Source organism: Macrotis lagotis, chromosome 7, assembly GCF_037893015.1.
Source record: "Macrotis lagotis isolate mMagLag1 chromosome 7, bilby.v1.9.chrom.fasta, whole genome shotgun sequence".
NCBI lineage: Eukaryota > Metazoa > Chordata > Mammalia > Peramelemorphia > Peramelidae > Macrotis > Macrotis lagotis.
In genome coordinates, this window is record NC_133664.1 from 121485474 (window position 1) to 121508329 (window position 22856).

The 22856-nt window shown below is 45.1% G+C and overlaps 1 protein-coding gene across 2 annotated transcripts in view; it reads left to right on the top strand.

The window, feature by feature from the left end:
- Positions 1 to 1630: 1630 nt before the first annotated feature.
- Positions 1631 to 22856, top strand: part of KCP (kielin cysteine rich BMP regulator) — a 34761-nt gene continuing 13535 nt past the window's right edge. The window contains exons 1-18 of one of the 2 annotated variants that reach the window (XM_074193741.1): positions 1631 to 1758; positions 3934 to 4097; positions 5955 to 6138; positions 6275 to 6351; positions 6702 to 6786; positions 7608 to 7693; positions 7883 to 7979; positions 8403 to 8485; positions 8877 to 8970; positions 14812 to 14964; positions 15124 to 15230; positions 15900 to 15993; positions 16472 to 16645; positions 16809 to 16891; positions 17093 to 17186; positions 18077 to 18262; positions 18351 to 18521; positions 19374 to 19550. In XM_074193741.1, coding sequence (XP_074049842.1) covers positions 1668 to 1758; positions 3934 to 4097; positions 5955 to 6138; positions 6275 to 6351; positions 6702 to 6786; positions 7608 to 7693; positions 7883 to 7979; positions 8403 to 8485; positions 8877 to 8970; positions 14812 to 14964; positions 15124 to 15230; positions 15900 to 15993; positions 16472 to 16645; positions 16809 to 16891; positions 17093 to 17186; positions 18077 to 18262; positions 18351 to 18521; positions 19374 to 19550 — 2200 coding nt within the window. In that variant the 5' untranslated portion in view covers positions 1631 to 1667. Of the gene's footprint in view, positions 1759 to 3933; positions 4098 to 5954; positions 6139 to 6274; positions 6352 to 6701; positions 6787 to 7607; positions 7694 to 7882; positions 7980 to 8402; positions 8486 to 8876; positions 8971 to 14811; positions 14965 to 15123; positions 15231 to 15899; positions 15994 to 16471; positions 16646 to 16808; positions 16892 to 17092; positions 17187 to 18076; positions 18263 to 18350; positions 18522 to 19373; positions 19551 to 22856 lie in introns of those variants that run through there. The other variant, XM_074193742.1, reaches the window with a different exon arrangement.

Below are 22856 nucleotides of genomic sequence, written 5' to 3' on the forward strand. Positions count from 1 at the left end.
TAGCAGCTTTTGGGGGGCAGGAAGGAGAGAAAAGAAAGAAGAAGCAGTTGCTTTTTGGTAAGGTAACAGGAGGAAGAAGAATGGGGAAGGGAAAGGCCACACTTCCCTAGGGATGGAGAACCGGGCAAAAGGAGTGAACTGGGAGAAGCTGGCAGATGAAGAGAGAGCTGTAAATATTTTCAAACTTTATGACTCCAACACAAATTTCTAAAGCACCCTCTTACCTTTGTTATTTATAACATATAGGTTCTTTTTTTTTTTTTAGGTTTTTGCAAGGCAAATGGGGTTAAGTGGCTTGCCCAAGGCCACACAGCTAGGTAATTATTAAGTGTCTGAGGCTGGATTTGTACTCAGATACTCCTGACTCCAGGGCCGGTGCTCTATCCACTACACCACCTAACCGCCCCAACATATAGGTTCTTGAACAACTATTCCAAGTTGTACTAGTGAGTCAGGCCACCAGATTATGGTTATTATGTGAACCTTGAATGCTAAGGTTAATCCCGAGGAGGAGGAAGGCTGTTGGTCTTTTGCTAGAGCTCCCAAAACTACAAGGGGTATTTATACCTTCAGATTAATAAGTCTCAGTTAAAATCGCATCTCCTACAGGAAGCCTTCCCCAACCCCTCTTAGTACAGTGCCTTCTCTTTCTTAATTATTTCCTATTTATCCTGTATATAGTTTGAGATATATATGTATATATATGTGTGTGTATATATATGATACATGTGTGTGTTTGTGTGAACAAGTATACATGTATACAAATATACAAATACATACATTTATGTGTGCATATGTTTGTATGTTTGTTGTCTCCCTGTTAAATTATAAACTCCTTGAGGTCAGGGTCTGTCTTTTGCTTCTTTTTGTCGTCTCCCCATTGCTTAACTCAGAGCCAGGGATACAGTAGATGCTTAATAAATGCTTATTGTTTATTGATTCATCTTCCCCCTCTCCCCCCAGTCTGTAACACGCTCTTCCAGCAATACCTACAGATTATATGAGTGAGTAGGTAGGTTGGAGTCTGGAGCATCCTCATGACAAAGGAATAACCCACAGCTGTGCTTGCTGACTGGCAGTCCTTTTCAGTCCTTTGTGAAGAATGCATGAAGTTCCCCTAAGGTTTCCCTTTCCTAGCTTTTCTGCCGGGCTCTTTGTGGAGCCTTCAATCTGCTTTCCTTATCTCGTTCACTTGTCCTCCTGCCCTTCCACTTAATGGGACCAATGGAACCACTGAAATCAATTTCAGAGATTTCCCAAAGTATGAAGAGAAAAAGCTTGATTTGATTTTCTAGCAGCCGGCCCCACTCAGACGGAGAATGAGGGGATAGAGCTGGGAGGGATCCCAGATTTAAGACAGGAAGGGACCTCAGAGGCTACCTAGTCGAACCCCCATTTTACCCAAGAAGGGATTGAGGCTGGGGGGTCACAGAGTAGCCACTGTCAGAGGGCGGCTGGTCTTCTAGGGCTCCCTGGTACTTTTCCACCCTCCTAAGCTCTCTCTTCAGGACAAGAGGAGGAGGGACACTAGGCAGTCTGAACAAAGGCCAGAGGCAGCCAGCCGCCCCCCGTCCGGCCCCAGCCTCCCCTCCCCACCCCCTGGCTCTCTCCCTGAGCCCTGGAGAGCTGTCCTTGCCTTTCCAACACAAAGTGCCCGGGAGAGGAGCATGGCCCTTCCGGGAGGGACTGTCCTCCTACCCCTCCTGGCTCTGGCACTAGCCAGGCAGGAGCCAGCGCTGACCAAAGCACAGGAGGATGGTAAGGCCCAGCTGGGCTTCCAGGCTGGCCATGGGGGGCGGCTTCCACCCTGGAAGGGGCTGGGACTCCCAGGCTGCTGGGGGCTGTTTACCAGCCCGGGGCGCGGGGCTTGAGGGGGAGAGCCGTTCAGAGCAGGGAAGGGACAGAAGGATTTGGGGAAGGCTGAATCTGAGAGAGAGAGAGAGAGAGAGAGAGAGAGAGAACCCGGGAAGGCCAAGGCAGCTGGGGGGGAGCTGCCTTGCACTCTGCATCTGAAGTTAATTATTCCAAGTCTGGGGAAAGAGGGGAGCAAAGGGGGGAAGAGGCAGCAACAGGAGTTCTCTACTGCCTTTGTGTTCTGGGGCTTGGGCCTGCCCTGGGGGACGGGAGGCAGAGGAGGAGGGGGAGGGGAAGGAGGAGGGGGAGGGGAAGGAGGAGGAGGAGGAGGAGGAAAGAGCCAGAGGCCCAGACAGGAGAGACAGAGACTGAGATCCAGAGAGATCCAGAGGAGACAGACAGACACACACACACACACACACACACACACATATACAGAGAGAGAGAGAGAGAGAGAGAGAGAGAGAGAGAGAGAGAGAGACAGAGTGGGAGAGACAGAGAGACAGGGACAGAGACAGACAGAGACCCAGACAGAGGAGACAGAAACAGAAATTTGGTGGAGACAAGGGTAGGGAGAAGTGAAGAACTGAAGCGTGCTTTTGGCTAGGCTTCATCCCTGTAGGGTCTCCCCAAGCCTGGGGGTAGAACCTTGTCACTGAGGTTGGCAAAGGTTCAGGAAAAATGAACAGGCACTGAACCTGAAGGAAGCGATGGAAGCCCCCGGTGCCAAGACCCTTTTGTTTTCCCATCACACTGGTCTTTTGGCTCTCTCACCCCACATTCTGCCTCTGGCCTGGGTACCTTTGTCCATACTTTCCCCCATGTGGGATGAACTCCCTCCTCACCTATACTTCTTAGAATCTTCAACTTCCTTATCACTTTCGACATGAAACCTTCCCTGATCCCCAGTTACCAAAGCCTTCCCCCAATTTACTTTGTATTTACTCATATAAGTACATGTTATTAGCCCAAGCGTAAGCTCTTTGAGGAAAAGGATGGTTTCAGTTTTCCCCCTTTGTATCCTCATTGCATATAGTTGGGTTTTTTTTTTTTAGGTTTTTGTTAGGCAATGGGGTTAAGTGATTTGCCCAAGGCCACACAGCTAGGTAATTATTAAGTGTTTGAGGTCACATTTTAACTCATGTCCTCTTGACTCCAGGGCTGGTGCTCTATCCACTGTGCCACCTAGCTGCCCCTATATAGTTGGTTCTTAAATGCTGGTTGATAAACTGATTTGTTCTCCTCTTCATCCAATAAGACTCTTTCTAAAAAGGAGCCTGAGGATGAAGGGAAGGGGAAGTAGGATGCAATGGGATGCCTCCCTTAGGGGGTGACTCTCTCCCCATTCTGCTGATTTTCTAGTTCTGGATCAATGAGAGAGTTTGAACATTACTCCCCAGGCAAGGGATGCCAGGGGAGTCAGATACTGGGACCTGAGCTAGGGCTTCCTGCCTAGGAGCTGTAATTGCAGGTACCTCCTCTCATCCTCCAGCCTTACGGGGGCAAAGGCTTTCTAAGACCTTGGCACACATGGACACCACTTGGGCTGCTGCCTGGACCCTGAACAAGCAGGTGTTAGATGATGGCACCAGGCTCACCTTTTCTTTCTTACTTCTAGTAACCTTAGAAAGATAGAAGTCATTGATTATGTTCTATTGTCCCCTGCTTGTCAGACCCCCAAGTTGGGACACCAACTCATGGCCTTGGGGCCTCAGTCGGAGGTCTCCAGGTTGTAGCTGTGCCTACATTTGGATGGATCCTTTGCCTGCGCATTCAGGAAGCTAACCTCTTTATTCCTATGATGATTCCTCTTCCCATCTCTACTTTGACAACTGGAGAAATGGTGAAGATTTGACCATAGCCATTCAGTTAGTTGACAGAATGAGGGGTCCAAATCTAACTCTACTGACTCCAGAGCCAGACACTTTGAGAAGTGTCCTCCTTACAAGACTTCTGGCACTCTGGGGACTTGGAGGGAGTCCTCCTCTCCCCAGACTCTGGGGTGAGTGATCCACCAGTACTACCCAGGTCTCTTCAGTTCTGCTTTCCTTGCCTCCCTTGCTTCTTTGGTCACTTTAGCCCTGAGCCCAGGCCAGTCAGTCAGCTTCGATGACAGTGGTCACGACCAGCAGCAGGCAACTGTTAACTCACCTGCTCCCTGTGGGCTTTTGGAAGAACGACTTCAAAAGGTGATCAAGCAGCTCCAGGAGCTGGGAGCCATGGTGGCAGACCTAAAGGAACAGGTAGGAATGGGGCTTGGAGAGGGGACCAATAAAAGACACAGGGACAGAGAAGAGGAGGTAGGCAGAGGTAAATATGGGAGAGGGCTTTAGAGACGGAAGAAAGCTTGGGGATCATCTTATATGACTCCCCTCATTTTACAGATAAGGAGTCCCAGAGAGGCTGAAAAAGTTCTTGCCCAAGTCCCACAGGGAGTAAAAAGGAAACTAGGATTCAAACTCAGGTCCTCTGACCAAACCCAGTGTTCTTTCCATGACCTCAGGAAGGAAATTAGGTCTTTGGATTAAAAACAAATAGAAATGAGGTTGTTTAGCTTAGGGAGAATGGAAGGATTTCTTAGTTGAAGGAATAGCAGAGATTTAAGAATTTTATATCAGATCCTTTTATAATAAGATTACTAACTTAACGATACAGGTTGTCACAGATGGTTGTTCAGTTGGGTCCAGACTCCTTGTGACCCCCCAGACCATAGTATGCTAATGCTGTTCATGGAAGTTTCTTGGCAAAGATACTGGAACTATTTGCCATTTCCTTTTCCAGTTGATTAAGGCAAACATGTTAAGTGACTTACCAGGGTCATATAATTTAGTACATGTCTAAGGCTACATTTGAACTCATATCTTCCCAACACCAGACCCAATACACTATCCACTCAGCTATCTAACTGCCTCTTTTCAGATTTTGCCTCAGATACTTATTAGCTGGGTGACCTTGGGCAAGTCACTTAACTTTGGTTTTCTCAGCTATAAAATGAGTAGATTGTATCTGGTGGTCTCTAAGATCTCTTCCAACTCTAAATCTATGTTATTAGACATATATTCTGTTTTTTTTTCTATCTGTAATAATTCATCTGGCTAATAGTAGTAGATAAGATCTGTTGAAGTCTTACCTAGCTAAGTTTCAGAATCTAAATAACTCTGTCTAGGTTAATACTGCCAATGGCAAGAACATAGTCCAGTGAGTAAAATCTGGTTCTGAGGCTCAGGCAATGGGTTTTTTTTTAAAAAAAAATTAATTTTTTAGAATGAACAAATATTTCTCGCCCTTCTACCTCAGTCCTGGGTAGCTTGGTGGCACAATAGATGGAATACTGGTCTTGGAGTCAGGAGAATGGGGATTTGAATCCTACCTCAGACACTTGACTAGCTGTGTGACCTTGGGCAAGTCACCTAACCCTGATTGCCTCTCATTCAGGGTCATCTCCAGGCATCCTGATTCATATCTGGCCACTGGATCCAGATGGCTCCAGAGGAGAAAATGAGGCTGGTGACTCAGCACAGCGCCCCCTCACTCAAATCCAGTTAATGCATTTATCATGACATCACCTCCTTGTGATGTCATGGTCTTCTTTGAAAATGAAGGACAGGGGCAGCTAGGTGGTGCAGTGGATAGAGCACTGGCCCTGGAATCAGGAGGACCTGAGTTCAAATCCAGCCTCAGACACTTAATATTGACCTAGCTGTGTGGCCTTGGGCAAGCCACTTAACCCCATTGCCTTGCAAAAAAAAAAACCTATAAAAAAAGAAAATGAAGGACAAAAAAATAACAATGCTATCTTGTTACAAATATGCATAGTTAAGCAAAACAAATATTTCTATTGACCTTGTCCAAAAAGTGTACCCCTGAGTCCACCACCTTTCTGTCAGGGGAAAGGTAACCTGCTTCATCACTAGATTCCTAGAATGGTAATGAGTGAAGGCTTTTCCAGTTCTAAGTTCTATGATCACATGATTTCCTATTTAGTTTTGGTGTGTGCCCCTTATCCCTATTCTAGTATTACAGGGGTTCCATGAGGGTCAGGAGGTGAGAAGGGCAGGTAGACCTCCAGATGAGGATATGCATTATCACCTCTCTCCCAGAACACGGACTTGCAGACCAGGGTGAAGCAGCTCGAGTCCTGTGAATGCCGCAGACCCCCTTGCACCTGGCAGGGGCAGGAGTGGCCCCAGGGAGCCCACTGGGAGCCAGATGCCTGTACCTCTTGTATCTGCATCGAAGGGGTGGTTCAGTGTTCCCCCATCAGGGATGTGACCCACTGTCTTGGTAAGTTCTACAGTTATCCTGAGGAATGGTGATGGGGTGCAACTCTAACACCACCTTTCGATCTGCGGACCTCAGAGGTTGGGATCTTTGGGACTGGGGAGGTCACCCACAATGACTGTTCTGTGTTTGGGGCCAGGATGCAGCCATGGAGGCCAGGCCTATAGCAATGGGGAGACCTTCTCTCCAGATGCCTGTACCAGCTGTCACTGTCTGGTAAGACCTGGAGTATTCTGGTTCCTAACCTTCACACATACAACCTGTCTCTCTTCATCATCTTTCTCATACCTGCTCTTCCTCATTCCTCTCCTCCCAGGGACAGTCCTTGATCTGTATCTGGGGGTGGTGGTGGTGGGGCAAGGGCAGTTCATAAGTCCCTGAATAGTCAAAATGCCAGAGATTGGGATTAGTGCAGATGAGCCCAAGGTTTCTCTGTGCTGGGGGAAGAGACAGAGAGGAGCCCACCATGACCAAAGCTGAGCTCTGGCCCTACTCCCCCTGGGAGATGGGGGGCGGATATTGCTTTCAGGTTCCTCTGGAGGCACAGCTGCCCTTCTCCCTGACAGGAAGGAAAGGTGACATGTAGCCAGTCCCTGTGTTCATGGAGGCCCTGCTTAGACACCAGGAGATGCTGCCCGAGCTGTGAGCCAGGTCAGTCACTTCCCTCGCCTGGCTTCTCCAAGAGGCTGAGGATGACCAGGGTTCCTGGGTACCTCATCCCACTACCTTTTCAAAAACTGTTATATCACCACCTTAACGATCACCAACAAGTACAAACATTTCAATATGGAAAGAAGAAAAATGACTATAGGAAACCAGGACATGTTGCTATATGCAGTTTATTTATTTTTTAAGGTATATCTTAGGGGGCACTAGGTGGCACTGTGGATAGAGCACCAACCCTGGAGTCAGGAGGACTTGAGTTCAAATCTGTCCTCAGACACTTAATAATTACCTAGTTGTGTGACCTTGGGCAAACCACTTAACCCCATTGCCTTGCAAAAAACAACAAAAATGTATATCTTATATGGTTTGAGGGCATAGTCTGACAACAAAAGTGCAGTATTAATGACCAGGGGCTGTTTGTAAACAAGTTGAATGCAGGTGCTGGCAGTTTATTCAAGTGACAGATGTCCATCAGGTGGTTAGGAACTCAACTCTGGAGCTGAGGAGGGAGGACAGGGCTGGGAGGTAAAGATCTGGAAGTCATATTTAATTGGAGACTGAAGCCACAAGAATGGATGAGATGGCCAAGGAAGAGAATGAAAGAATGAGCAGATGAATGGATGTATCACACGTATCGGACGCTATTTGTAGGGAGGGAGAGAGAGACACAGACACACACACACACACACACACACACACACACACAGAGAGAGAGAGAGAGAGAGAGAGAGAGGCAACCACACATATCAATGTGCAAGGAAACAGAGGTCCTCACCCTGCTCATTCCCTTTGTATCTTTGGTCTAGAACCTGAAGGCAACATAATATGTCCTGTTGATCAAAAAGTTGGAGAAATATGGTATCCAGAGCCCTGTATCAGCTGCATATGTAAGGTAAAAGATCTGGCACAGGGGTGGTGCCTGAGGCTGCCACAGTTCATTGGTAATGAGGAGCTATCTGCAAGGGAGGGCCCTTGGGCTGGTTGTACCTTCTGGAGTATCTAGAACTGTGTTTATGGGGAAGAGCAGAAAGAAGACTTGGGGAAGCCAGAGAATAGGATTTCCTTTTTTTTCCTCCCACAGGATGGGACTGTTCAGTGCATGGAGGCCTCCTGTCCAGAGCTCAGCTGCCTGGAGAGTTATACCCCACAGGGGCAGTGTTGTCCAATCTGCCGGCCAGGTGACCTCCTTGCCCCTCCTCCCCATGTGGTAGTAGCCTGCTTCCAGAGAGAGAGGTGTCCTTACTGACTAGGCCTAGGAATCCACTGCCCCTAGGGTGGCCCAGATCCCTCATCTTTATCATGCCAGGGGGCTCAGGTTTTCTTAAATAATCCAAATGCCCAACCAGAAAAAAAATTAACAGCCTGAGATGCCCATTTCTCATCCATACCCCAAAGCTGTGAACATTCGTGGTGCTCCCCAACCCTGCTACCCCAAAAACATATTCTCCTGCCCAGGACCTCCCTTCCCACCAATATTTTCCCTTCTCCATGTTTCCCCCTCCAATCCCTTCCCTCTTCTCCTTTTCTCCCTTCCCTTGCTTGAAGTTGCCTCTTGAAAGAGAATCAGTTCCTCCTATGAGCTACCCCTTCCCTTTCCCCAGGCTGTGAGTATGAGGGTCAGCATCATGAGGAGGGGGCAGTCTTCCCATCCAGCTCCAACCCTTGCCTAACCTGCACCTGCCTGGTGAGTGAAGGCTTCCTCCCACCCCAACCTCTGCCTTCAGCTCTGCTCCTGAGCAAGAAGATGGGCAACATGTACTTTTATGTTCTTTGTCGATATTTCACCATCATTCCCTAGGGTCTATTGTCTAGTCCCATTCCTCTCCTGCACATGCTTCCTCATACCCTCCTTTACCCATGTGTCTGCCCTCAAGCTTCTGCCCATTTCTACTACTTCCCCGAACATCTCTGGCCTGCCTTTCCAGGTCACCAAACCTCTCTGGGTCTCAGTTTTTCCATCTGTAAAAGGAGCTGGGCAGACTTGAAGGTCTCCCAGGGCTCTTCCAGTTCTAAACCTCTGGTCCTAGGATTCCATCACTCACTGCTTGTGTGCTTCACTTATTTATGTATTCTAGAGGAGTCTGGTTCGCTGTGTGCCCATCCAATGCCCACCTAGCCCCTGTCCCAACCCTGTATCAAGGCCTGGACACTGCTGCCCAAGCTGCCAAGGTGAGAGTCTCCATCCTTTCTACAGTCCTCTCCGTGGGTCCTCTCTGTGAATGGAGATTGGGAGATTCTCCTTCCACATAGAGCCTCCAAATGATCTATTTGGCAGTGGATAGAAAATGTTGAGCTGGGAATCAAAAGGACCTGAGTTCAAATCCAGACTCAGACACTTACTAATTGTGTGACCTTGAACAAGTCACTAAATTTCTTTCTGCCTCAGTTTCCTCAGTTGTATAATGCAGATAATGATAACACCTATCTCCTAGGATTGTGATGAAGATAAAATAATGTTTAATAAATGTATGTTTTCTTTCTCCTATGTATCAGATACTGAGTAGACACAGGACTAAGGATACACTAAAATCAAACAAAGTACAAAAGAATAATAGAATTGATGGTCTCATTTGTAGAAGGCAGAAATCTTTTTCTAAGGCAAGCTGCTTGACCACTGATTAGCTTGGGTGTCTTGTCCTAAGAATATTCTCACCAACATCACTCTTCATCACCTTGGCCCTGACTGGGGGATGGCCCTTCCCTCTCTGATCCTGAGGGTTCTTCCTTGGGTTTTTCATGGCTCTCTGCTTTGGCTTTTCAGGTACCTTTGGTGTGTGTGTGTGTGTGTGTGTGTAATGATAATTATACATTATAATTGATGGGTGACATTAATGCTAGAGTAGGCTCAGATTACTGGACATGACAGGGAGAACTTAGAAGGAGTGGAGTTGGAAACAGCAACAACAATGGTCATCTCCTGCTAAAGACTTGTGCATCTCATGACCTTTTCATCACAAATACTGTCTACCTAAATGCAATAAAATTTCCTGGATTCACCCTCATAGCAAACATTGGCATCTATTAGACTATGTAATTGAAAGGGAGGAGACAGAGAGGATATGAGAATGACAAAGGCAATGTGAGGTGCAGAGTGTTGGACTGATCACAGACTCATCCTTTCAAAGCTAAATATTCACCTTCAACCAAAGTGGTCACACCAAGGCAAAATGAATACTAGAAGAATTAATATCAAGAGATTAGAGTGTCTCTCTGAGCAGGAACAGTTAGTTGCTAACTTGTAGGGAAAACTGAGCCAACACTCAGTTGACAACAGTGGAGCAGAAAAGAGAGCTTTCAAAGATCTGGCATACAGCACTGCATTTGCTCATCTGGGCCAGAACATTTGCAAACACCAAGACTGGTTTGTTGGAAATGATGGGAAAATCCAGAAGCTGCTAAATGAAAAAAACAAGGACTCCACAGGGTTTACCAGCAGGATAATTCATCCATTTCTAAGAAGGCAGCATTTAATTCTGTCAAAATTAAAGTCTAAGCGAAGCTTAGGGAGATGCAGGACTCTTGGCTCAGTAAGGCCGATGAAATTCAATTTTATGCAGACAGTAACAAACCAAAATGCTTTTATGATGCCCTGAAAGCTATTTGTGGACCAAATACATGTGATGCATCTGAACAACTCAGTGCTGATGGATCCACATTGATTAACAATAGGATATGATCCTAGAGAGATGGGCTGAACACTTCCATGGTGTACTTAATAGACTACCATCAATCAAATGCAGAAGTCATTGACTATTTACCTCAACTTGAAGTCAATCAGTCCCTAGCTGAAGTTCCACATGAAGAAGTTTTGAATGCCATTAGGCTCCTTTCAAGTGGGAAAGCACCTGGTGCTGATTCTATTCCAGCTGAGATCTACAAGGTCCATTGCTCTTCCAAATACTGACTAAAAATTTCCAAGTTATTTGATATGAAGAGGTTATTCCCCAAGAATTCAAGGATGCCTCCATCATCGCTCTCTATAAAGGTAAAGGGAACAGATTGTCTTCTGACAATTACAGGGGTTTTTCTCTTTTAGTCATTGCTGGTAAGATTATTGCCAGAGTCCTTCTCAATAGACTGATCCTTTACCTGGAAGTTGGGTAGAGGAACAGTTGATATTGTGCTTGCTGTCCAACAACTCCAGGAAAAATGCCAGGAACAGAACAGATCTGTGTACAACATTTATAGATCTGATCAAGGCCTTTGATACCATCAGTCATGAAGGTTTATGGAAAATAATGTCAAAATTTAGTTGCCCAGAGAAATTCATCAGTATTATATGTCAGTTCCAAGATGGTATGCATGGCTGGGTTCTGGATATTGGATGATATTCTCGAGATTTCTCAGTCACAGATAGAGTAAAACAAGGATGTGTCCTAGCATGGTGTTTTCAGCCATGTTAAATGCCTTTACTGAGGATGAACATAGCTTCAAGGTCAGCTATCTCATTGATGATAAATTCTTCAACTTGAAAAGGCTTCAAGCCAAGATCAAAGTGGAGGGAGCGTTGGTGTATGATCTTCTGTTGTAGATGATTGTGCTCTCAAGTGTAGCCTCTGAAGCTAAGATGTAACAAAGTATGGATTGATTCTCAGCTACTCATGCTAATTTAACAATTAACATCAGGAAAACACAGGTGTTCCATCAGCTAGGCCCATACCATCCATACATGGAACCAGCAGATGGAGAAGTTTAAAGTACTGAGGACAAGTTCACTTACCTTGGTAGTGTCCTTTCCAAGGAGGTACACATTGACAATGAGGTTGACACTCGCATTGCCAGAGCTAGGTCAGTATTTGGGAGACTCTGAAAGAAGGTGTGGGAGAGAAGAGGTATTAGACTGACTACCAGCCTGAAGTTCTACAGAGCCATTGTGCTGACCTCATTGCTTACATACCTGTGAAACCTAGACAGTCTACAAGTGCTGTGTGTCAGGAAACTGAAATGCTTCCATTTAAATTGTCTTATGAAGATTCTGAAGATCACCTGGCAGGAGAAGATCCCAGACACTGAGGTCCTTTCTTGAGCTGAACTACTTAGCATTCCAATATTACTACAGAGAGTGCAACTATGATGGGCTGAACACATTGTTAGAATGCCAGATGTATGCTTGCCAAAAAAACTATTTTATAGAGAATTCACACAAGACAAGAGCTCATGAGGGAGTCAACAAAAGTGATACCGAGATACCTTGAAGATTTCATTGAAGAACTTTAGAACTGATTGTGCAGCTTGGGAGACACTGACACAGGACTACCTGGCATGGCATGCCCTCATCAGTGAGGGGGCTGCACTCTATGAGGAAGGCAGAATTGAAGCAGCTCAAAGGAAACATGATATATGTAAGTTTAGAGTACCTCCCCAGGTGTTCACATGGACCATTTGTGCCCAACCTGTGGTAGAGCATTCCAAACTCATATTGGTCTGAACAGCCACAGTCCGACACACTGTAATTTGTCTCAAACGTAGTGATGTCATTTGTTTTTCTTTGATAACAAAGGACAAGAACCAGACATACATACATACACATACAAACACACACACACACACACACACACACACACACACACACACACATATATATATATATATATATATATCATCAATCTCTTGGCAGTCCTTTCCAAGGAGGTACACACTGACAATGAGGTTGACACTCGCATTACCAGAGCCAGCTCAGTATTTCCTAGATCTAGAAGTGGAAGGGAATTCAGAAGCTGCTGAGCCCAATTCCTTCATTTTATAGATGAGGAAACTGAGACAAAATGGCTAAGTGACTTGGTCAGGGTCATACAGAGTTTGAGACAGGATTTAACCCGGGTTTTCCTGACTCTGAATTCAATCCCTAGCCAGTACACCAAGCTCCTCTTCTTATTGCCTGTGGAGGGCTTCTCACACCAGATCTTTCTTTCTTTGAGTGGGTTGAGCGGCTTGAAACCCATTTACCAATGAGACAGGCTCAGTGCTATAGAGGTGAAGTTATGGTGCTATAAAGTAAGGATGACCGTAAGTTCAGATCTAGTCATAGCCATTAACTAGCTGAGTGAATCTGGACAAATGATTTAATGTTTCTGAACCTCAATTTCCTCATCTGTAAAATGGTGGATTAGTGGCACAGATCTTCCCAGATTGTGAAGCTCAAATGAGGATATATGTTAATTAGCAAACCTTCAGGGACTCATTTCTCAAAGCTGAGATAAAATAGAGGGAGCAGAGGAAGGATTTTCCTTCTGTTCTTAGGGGTTCCATTCATGGCATCCTTGCTGGATGCAGTGGTTAGGAATTGCCACAAGAAGTTCAGCCCAAAGATGATGGCAAGAGGGCCAATGACTTAGCCTTACAGTTTTAAGAATGAAGACAGTCAATCAAAGGAGACTACCCTCCCACATGGTAGAGAGTAGTGGGATGCTAGGCCAACCAAGCTTGCTCAAAAGGTCCTCTCAATGGTATCTCCATGTTAGAACTATACGAATAGTAAAGCTACTACTCTTCAGTTGTTTTCATTCATGTTTGACATTTCATGACCCCATTGGGGTGGTTTGTCATTCCCTTCTTCTGTTCATTTGACAGATGAGGAAACTGAGGTACACAGGTTTCATGATTTGCCATACAACTGGTAAATCTCTGAGGTTGGATTTGATCTTGGGGAGGTGATTCATTCTGATTTCAGGCCCAGCACTCTATCCACTGTACCATCTAGCTACCCCTCTAGGTCACAATAAATATTAGCAACTATTATTATGCTCTGGTTCTACCTTTGGGGAAAACTTAGCTTTTCACCTCTAGTTCTAAGACAGAGAGATGACCTGCTCAAGGTGGTAAGTGAATTCAAACCCAGTTCTTCTCACTCCAAATCTAGGGCTATCCTAATTGGACTACACTGCCTCCCCTGTCTTGTCCAATAGTGAATGATCTGAGCCTGCTGTCTACCTAAATGCAATAAAATTTCCTGGATTCACCCTCATAGCAAACATTGGCTCCAAGCACTACTGCCCACTGCTCACTGCCAGAGCTCTAAGTTATTTAACTGGTTTTCTCATTTTAAAATCAGTACCCTCTTTTTTTTTTTAGGTTTTTGCAAGGCAAATGGGGTTTAATGGCTTGCCCAAGGCCACACAGCTAGGTAATTATTAAATGTCTGAGGTGGGTTTTGAACTCAGGTACTCCTGACTCCAGGGCCAGTGCTTTATCCACTGTGCCACCTAGCTGCCCTTCAGTACCCCCTTTTGAGTCTCTCACTACATTGTTTCCTGATCTAGTGATAGGTAAGGGTTAAAGGAGGCCTTTTCCTCTCCTTCAGTGCCACCCCTGAGGTGATGAATTCCATTGAACCCCATGAACTGGTCACATATGCTAATAACTTCTCTTTCTCATTGATAAATCTTTCTCAGGCATCCCCAGGACAGTGGTCTTCTAGGATCCCGGGTTATAATTGGAGGCAGGGTATTTCAACAGAAAGGAGCCTGTGCTCAAAAAGAGACCAGTGTGATTTTATAAAAGAAGATTAAATGTACCCTTTTCAGAGGCCGCTAGGTAGTAATCCTGGAGTCAGAAGGGCTTGAGTTCAAATCTGCCCTCAGACATTTGACCCATTCTAACTGCATGATCTTGGGCAAATCACTTAACCCTGATTGCCTCACATCCAGGGTCACCTCCAGTCCTCCTGCTTTCTATCTGGTCACTGGACCCAGGTGGCTCCAGAGGATAAAGTGAGGCTGGTAACTTAGTACAGAACCCCCTTACTCAAATCCAATTCATGTGCATATCATGGCATCACCTCAACCAAGGACAAGCATCATCACACCCTCTTCAAAGTGTGTTCCAGTGATTTCATAGCTGATAGCATCACAAATCCCTCATACACAAGATAGATAGATGGACAATACCTACTCAGAGAAAGTTCTTTCATCATGGTAGGTTGGGATGTGTGTGTGTATGTGGGGGGTATCAACATCCTTTTGTTGCCATGGTGATAGACACAATCCCTTCCTTCTTGCTGTATCCTTGCAGTGTGTGTGCTCAATGGACAGGAGTTTGCTGAAGGGGTCCAGTGGGAGCCTGAAGGACAGCCCTGCACTACCTGTTCCTGCCAACAAGGGGTTCCTGTGTGTGGAACTGTGCCTTGCCCCCCACCTCCCTGCCAGCATCCCACTCAGTCCCCTGGTGAGTGCCCTACTACCCGGATCCCTGCCCTCGGAGTGCAATAGCCTCTGTCTAGTCGGGTGCTTAATTCACTGCCCAAACACCCAAGATGACCCAGCTTCTTCAAGAGATACCCCTCCTTCCTGGAACTTCTGGCCTTGCTCACCCAGCCCTTCCCAGGTGCCTGCTGCCCTGGGTGTGAGAGCTGTACCTACCAGGGACTCATCTATGCCAACGGGCAGAACTTCACCGACCCCAGCCACCCGTGTCACGTCTGCCACTGTGAGGTACTTCCCACGAATGCTGCCTCCTGAGACATAGCCCCCATGTTTGTGTGTGAGACCAAAACATAACCGTCATGGTCTGGAATTTTTCCCTTGCTGCCTTAACAAAAAGTCTTATTGCTGCTCTTTTTGGGGGGAGTTATTTTATTTTATTCATTTTTTATTTTTTCATTTTATTGTTGCTCTTAAAAAATTTCTGTCACTTTTCATGATTTCTTCACCTTCATATCAAACCTCATACACTTAATAGCTATGTGATCTTGAGGTTATTTAATTGATTTCTGCCTCAGTTAACTCATCTATAAAATAAGGATAATAGTAGTGTTTATCTCCCAATGTTGTTGTGAGGATCAAATGAGATACTATTTAAAGCATTAAAGACAGTTCCTATCACCTAGAGTCTAATAAGTGATTGTTCCCTTTTCTTTCCCCCAGTCTTTCCCCTCTGATCCACCCCTTAAAAATACCTTCCTGGTAACAAAGACGTACAGTTTTTTAAAACCCATCAGCTTTGTCTTTCAATCAATGTATGATTTTTTTTTCTGCGTCTTTAGGTCATCTCCTTTGTATCAAGAATTCTTTGCTATTCAAAATCCAGTGCTGTTAAAAATATTTTTGGAAGAGCGGAGTCTTTCCTTCTCCCAACACTTACTATAGTTTCCTTCTTCCTAGGATGGTACAGTCCTGTGCTCTCCTCTTACCTGCCCACCCACCACCTGTGGCAGGCCCCAGAAAGGACCAGGCCAGTGCTGCCCTAGGTGTCCAGGTAAGGACTCTGTGATTACCTGCCTGGATCAACCCTCCCTAAGCACCCGCCCACCTGCCCCCTCCCCCTAAGTCCACTTGGCCCAGCTGCTCTGCTTCCTCTCCTTGAATTCATTGAAGCCATCCTGTTCAACTGCACATCCCTTTGAAAACCTTTTCCATCTTTCATATTCTTTCCTCTTGGCTAGCCCAGGATGTTCCAAACCTTTTCAGCCCTTCCCTTTGTGATTACCTGTTTACCTTGGATGTGTCCTATATGTTCAGAGTTGTTGGCATGTCGTCTCTTATTAGAATGTAAGCTCCTTGAGGATAGGGACTGTTTTTGACTGTTCTTTGAATGCCCCACACTTAGCACAGCGTCTGAAATATAGCAAGTATTTAATAAAGGCTTAAAAGGAAGTCATTCTCCTTGACTCACTCAACCTCTCCATTACATCTCCTGTATCCCCTTGTACCCTTCACCTGGACCTGTGGGATAGATTGTCTACTGGAGGATCAGGTATTTGTGGATGGTGAGAGTTTCCCTCATCCCCGGGATCCCTGCCAAGGATGCCAGTGCCAGGGAGGCTGGGTCCACTGCCAGCCCCGTGCTTGTCCAGGGGCCCTCTGTGCCCATCCACTGCCAGGCTCCTGCTGCAAGAGCAAATGCAATGGTGAGGTATGAGGGGGGTGTGGAATTTCTCAGAACTGACAGGGCTCTTGGAGGGGGGACTTCTTTGGCGAAAGAGATTGTAAAGTGCTATCTGAAGTAATCAGGAGCTGGCAGATTAGGGAGATATGAGAAGTCCACATTTAACTCTTTGATGCTCTCCTCAGGTTGTGACTTTGGGGGGAAAGAGTATCCCAATGGAGCCGACTTCCCCCATCCTACAGATCGGTGCAGGGTTTGCCATTGTATTGTGAGTCTGGGCCCTGGGATGGAATGGGGGGTACTCAAAAGCACAAATTTAGGAGGTGGGGAGGAAGGCAGTTGGGAGAATTTTTGGGGGAAGAGCTCAGGTAGCCCCCTCTCTATCCCCTGTTCCTTTGGACTGGCCTTACCTAAAACTAAGAAATTTCCTAGAAAAAGGGAGGGCTGGAGGATATCTCTCTGTTCACAGAATGGGAACGTACAATGCCTGACCCAACGGTGCCCTCCACTGCCTTGCCCAGAGCCTTTCCTACCTCTTGGAGCATGTTGTCCACAATGTCCAGGTACAGAGCAACCACCTCCACTATTCTTCCTTGAGTCCCTTATTCCTTCCCTCCTTTTGGTCATTTCTATCCTCTTCTTTTCGCCTCTCAAGTAGAGAGCTGAGCAAGTGCAACATAGATGGGCAGGTAGGGGTGGAAGTTGGAAGCTGAACCATTAGAGGTCAACTCTATTGGTCACCCAGTCCCAGTCTCCTCTGTCTGACTCTTCATGAGCCCGTTTCAGGTTTTCTTGGCAAAGATACTGGAATGGTTTGTCATTTTTCTTCTCCGGCTCATTTTACAGATGAGGAAACTGAAGCCAATAGGGTTAAATGACTACACAGGCTAGTAAGTGTCTAAGGTGGAATTTTAACTCAGGTCTTCCTGACTCTAAGCCTGGGGTTCTATCTACTATGCCACCTATTTATCCCAAGTGATCATAGGATTGTAGATTTAGAATAGAAAAAAATCTTAGAAATCATTTAGACTAACTCCCTTATTTTACATATGAGGAATCTTAGACTCAGAAAAATAAAATGACATTCCAAGTTAATAATTAATAAGAAGCAGTCAGAATTTAGACTCAATTTGGACATAATTTGGACTCTGGCTCCAAATATAGTGATTTTTCCATTGTGTTTTAGTTTTAGAGTAAAAGGACTTTTTTTATGGATTGTCTAGTTCATCCCCACTTATTTTACATTCCAGAAGGAACTGAAGTCCAGAGAGAGATGAAGTCAAATTAATCAATAAGCATATATTAAGCATCTGAATAAAGTCATTTACTGAAGCCCACACAGGGTGTAAGAAGGAGAACCCAGAATTTGAACCCAGGTTCCCTGACTCCAAATTCCCATTCTGCATATGCTTCTTTGTCTCAGCTCTCCCTGTACCATATTTCATTCCCTTAGTGCCCCCAGCTGACTGCTTGGTTCCTGGGATGCCCCCTGCACATCACCAGGAACACTTCTCCCCACCTGGGGACCCATGTCACCGATGCCTCTGCCTCAATGGTTCTGCTTCCTGCCAGAGACTGCCCTGCCCCCCAACATTCTGCACCCACCCCCTGCAAGGGGACTGCTGCCCTTCCTGTGATGGTAAAACCCTCTTGGGGGGGGGGGTAAGAAAGTCTGGGGAGATAAGGAAGCTGAGAAGTCTTCTTCTGACCTCTTTCCATCTCCCCAGGTTGCTTATATGATGGAAGGGAGCTGCCCAATGGGGAACAGTTCACCTCCTCAATGTCCCCATGCCAAGTGTGCCTCTGCTGGGAGGGCAGTGTAACCTGTGAGCCAAAGTCCTGTGCCCCTGCCCAATGCCCCTTCCCTGCCCGAGGATCATGCTGCCCAGTCTGTGATGGTGAGTGCCCCTGAGGTGCAGAGTGGGGCTAAGGAAAGGGTCTGGGGAGGACAGTTGGAAATTGGATCATCCTTACTTTTTTTTACCATGATAGGGCTGAAAGGGACTTAAGATGATTTGTAAAGGAAGTCACATCAAGTTGAGAGACAGTCAATTTGGGTCAGTCTCAGCTTTGTTATTTATTAGTCAGTCAGCAACCATAAGTCAAGTTATGGGTCAAGTACTGAGTTTAGAGCTAAGGATACAAAGAAAGGCAAAAACCTAGTCCTTGCCTTTTAGAAACATCCAACCTAATGGGGCAGACAACATTTCAATACATAGGGGTATGTGTGTGTGTTTGTGTGTGTGTGTGTGTGTGTGTATCTGTGTTTTCTTGAAAGAACCCAAAAGGGCAAAGTTATTAAGTTGTGAAATTTTGGAGACCTCCCTGGCTCTTAATTTCTCCATATGTAAGTAGGATCACACCATGTAAACTCAGTTCTAGTTTTATGCTATAAATATTTACTCAATTAAATTATGATTGCCAAAGAATGTAAGCTCTGAGAGAGCAGAGACTATTTCATTTTGTCTTTAAATCTTCAGGGTTTAGCACAGTGTCTTGTCAAGATACTTAACAATGCTTGTGGAAATGTGTCCCTGGTCCCTGCTCAGGAATTGGGGGGGGACAGAAGAGGGTGTTAATTTAGGATTGCTGGCTGGCATTGTACCTCTTCAGTTCTCCAGTTCCCACTCTAGTTCCCTGCCCATGCAGTGAGGTTGCTAACCAAGGCTTCTCAGGGTACAGGGCAGGCCCATGCTCTCCCTCCTTCATGTCTTCTTCCTCTTTGTCCTTTCACTGTTGATTTTCCCCAGGTTGTGAGTACCTGGGGGAGTCATACCTGAGTGGCCAGGAGTTCCCAGAGCCAGAAAAGCCATGTAACCGTTGTACCTGCATTGGGGGTTTTGTCTCATGTGACCGCACACCTTGTGACCAGCCAAGCTGCAGCCACCCACTCACCTTACCTGGGCACTGCTGCCCAACCTGTGAAGGTAAATGTCATCGTTATTGTTCAGTTGTCTGATTCGTCATGACCCCATTTGGGGTTTTCTTGGCAAAGATAAAAGAGTAGTTTGCTATTTCCTTTTCCTGCACATTTTATAAATGAGAAGACTGAGGCAAACAGAATTAAGTGACTTGCCAGGGTCAGACATCTATTAAGTGTCTGAGGTTAGGAAGATGAGTCCTCCTGATTCCAGGGCTAGCACTTTTTTTTTAAATTGATTTTTTTCCATTTACATTCAAAGGTAGTTTTCTATGTTCATCCTTTTGCAAGTTTTTGAATTCCACATTTTTTCTTCCACCCTCTCCTCTCCCCATGGCAGTAAACAATCTTATGTAGGTTCTACGTGTACAATCGTGTTTACATATTTCCATATTATGATGTGAAAGAGGAATTAGAACTAAGGAGGGGAACCATGAGAAAGAAAGAAAAAGCATAAAGAAGTTTTTAAAAATGATACAGTATTCTTTGCTTTGCATTCAGACTTCAGAGTTTTTTTCCCCCTTTGGACATAGATGGCAGAAAATGACACATTTCTAAATGTAATTGGCATTATTAACATTGTCTCCATTTCTTGCTAAATTTTAGACAACCACTAATCAAACTAATCAAACCCTGATAGGTTGTGTTTGCTGATTTCCAAGATGTAAAGGCTCACATTGAAAACTTAACAATCAACAAGTAAGATTGAACTGGTCCCAACACACTGCCTTCTCTATGTGTATAGGATCAGGTTTAGCCCTCTTATCCAATATGCCACCTGTTACTCAGAGGGTAAACATGGGGACAGATTTTCTAGGGGCTCCATGATGTGTCCCCAGCTGTATCTCCCCAACTTCCTCAGAATGAACCTTCTTGGGGCAGCTAGGTGGTACAGAGGATAGAGCACTAGCCTTGGAGTCAAGAGGACCTGAGTTCAGATCCAGTCTCAGACAATTACCTGGCTGTGTGACCTTGGGCAAGTCGCTTACCCATTTCCTTGCAAAAACAAACAAACAAAAAAGAACAAACCTTCTTCTGTTAGATCATTCATCACTGACCCCTACATTTACTAGGTTTCTTCCAGAAGTTAAATACTTAACTCCCACCCTCCCTTCCTCAATAAGGTCAAGTCAACAAGCATTTACTAGGAAGTTATTGTTTCTCAAATGTTGTTTGAAGTGCTAGAAAGACCAAGAGAGAGACAAAGAAAGAGAAAGAAAACTGCTTTCAAGGAGCTTCCATTTCAGTGGGGAGACAATATGCAAACACCTGGATATCTTACTGGATAAATTAGAGATGATGGCAGAGGGAAGGCACCAACGTTAAAGGGGACCAAGAAAAAAGCCTCTTGAATAATGTAGGATAACATCTGAGTCTTGAGGGAAGCCAGAAAGACCAGGAGGGGGAGGTAAGAAGGGAGAACATTCTAGGTATAGAGGACAGACAATGAAAAGGCATAAAGATGGAGGGTGATGTATGGGGAACAGCAAGAGGGTCAATGTCATAGATCATAGAGTATGAGGAAAGTATCAAAGTGTAAGAAGATTGGAAAGGAAGAATGGGGCCAGGTTGTGAAAGGCTTTAAAAGTCAAACAAGATTTTCAGTTTGATCCTCCAGATAATAAGGGAGCCATCAGAGATTATTGAATAGGAGGGTGAGATGACAGGTAGGGTGGGGAGGTTGAAGACCACTTTGATAATTTAGTAGAGAATGGAATAAGGAGAGACTTGAGGAGGGAGAACAACTAACAGGCTAATGCAGTAACACAGACAGGAGAAGATGAGGTATGAAATAGGGTCAGAGAAGGTATGAGGGTAAAGGTATATGAGGGTAAAGGTAGAACTGACAGAACAAGCCACAGATTGGTTGGAGGTGAGGGAGAGGGAGAACTGGAAGTTGGTACTGAGGTTGTGAAACCTGAGCTACTGGAAGATTGACAGTGCCATTGACTGTTATAGGGAATTTCAGGAAAGTTTTTTTTTTGGTGGCGGGGTAGCAAGGCAATGGGGTTGAGTGACTTGCCCAAGGTCACACAGTTAAATAATTATTAAGTGTCTGAGACCAAATTTGAACTCAGGTCCTCTTGACTCCAGGACCAGTGCACCACCTAGCTGTCCCAGGAAAGAAGTTTTTGAAGGGACAGATAACCAGTGCTATTTTGAATATGTTGAATTTGTGTTGTCTACAGAATATTCAGTTCTCATGTCTTGGGAAATATCTAATTCTCCTCAAAATTTATCCCCTCTTATTTATCAATCATATTTCTTGCATAGACATAGTTGTTTGCATATTTTTCTCCCCATTAGAATAGGAACTCCTTGAAGGCAGCCTATCTCCGGTATCTTTGAGACTCCTCTTCATCCTTCCAGTTAGATCTTGCTACTTCTGGAATTCCTTTGTCAAAACTTTGTGTCCTTTTCCTGTTTTCTTTTCTAGGTAGGAGTAATGTCTTCTAAGGAGAATTTTTTTTTTAGGTTTTTGCAAGTCAGTGGGGTTAAGTGGCTTGCCCAAGGCCACACAGCTAGGTAATTATTAAGTGTCTCAGACTGGATTTGAACTCAGGTTCTCCTGACTCCAGGGCTGGTGCTCTATCCACTGCATCACCTAGCTGCCCCTAAGGAGAATTATTCTTTTTTTTTAATTAAAGATTTTATTTGAGTTTTACAATCCCCCCCCAATCTTACTTCCCTCCCCCCCCAGAAAACAATTTGTTGGTCTTTACTTTGGTTCCATGTTGTACATTGATCCAAATTGAATATGATGAGAGAGAAATCATATTCTTAAGGAAGAAACAAAAAGTATAAGAGATAACAAGATCAGACAATAAGATATCTGTTTGTTTTTTCTAAATTAAAGGGAATAATCCTTGAACTTTGTTCAAACTCCACGGTTCTTTATCTGGATACAGATGGTATTCTCCATTGCAGACAGCCCCAGATTGTCCCAGATTGTTGCACTGATGGAATGAGTGAGTGAATCAAGGTTGATCATCACCCCCTTGTTGCTGTTAGGATGTACAGTTTTTCTGGTTCTGCTCATCTCACTCAGCATCAGTTCATGCAAATCCCTCCAGGCTTCCCTGAATTCCCATCCCTCCTGGTTTCTAATAGAACAATAGTATTCCATGACATACATATACCATAGTTTGCTAAGCCATTCCCCAATTGAAGGACATTTACTTGATTTCCAATTCTTTGCCATCACAATCAGGGCTTCTGTGAATATTTTTGTACAAGTGATGTTTTTACCCTTTTTCATGATCTCTTCAGGGTATAGACCCAGTAGTGGTATTACTGGATCAAAGGGTATGCA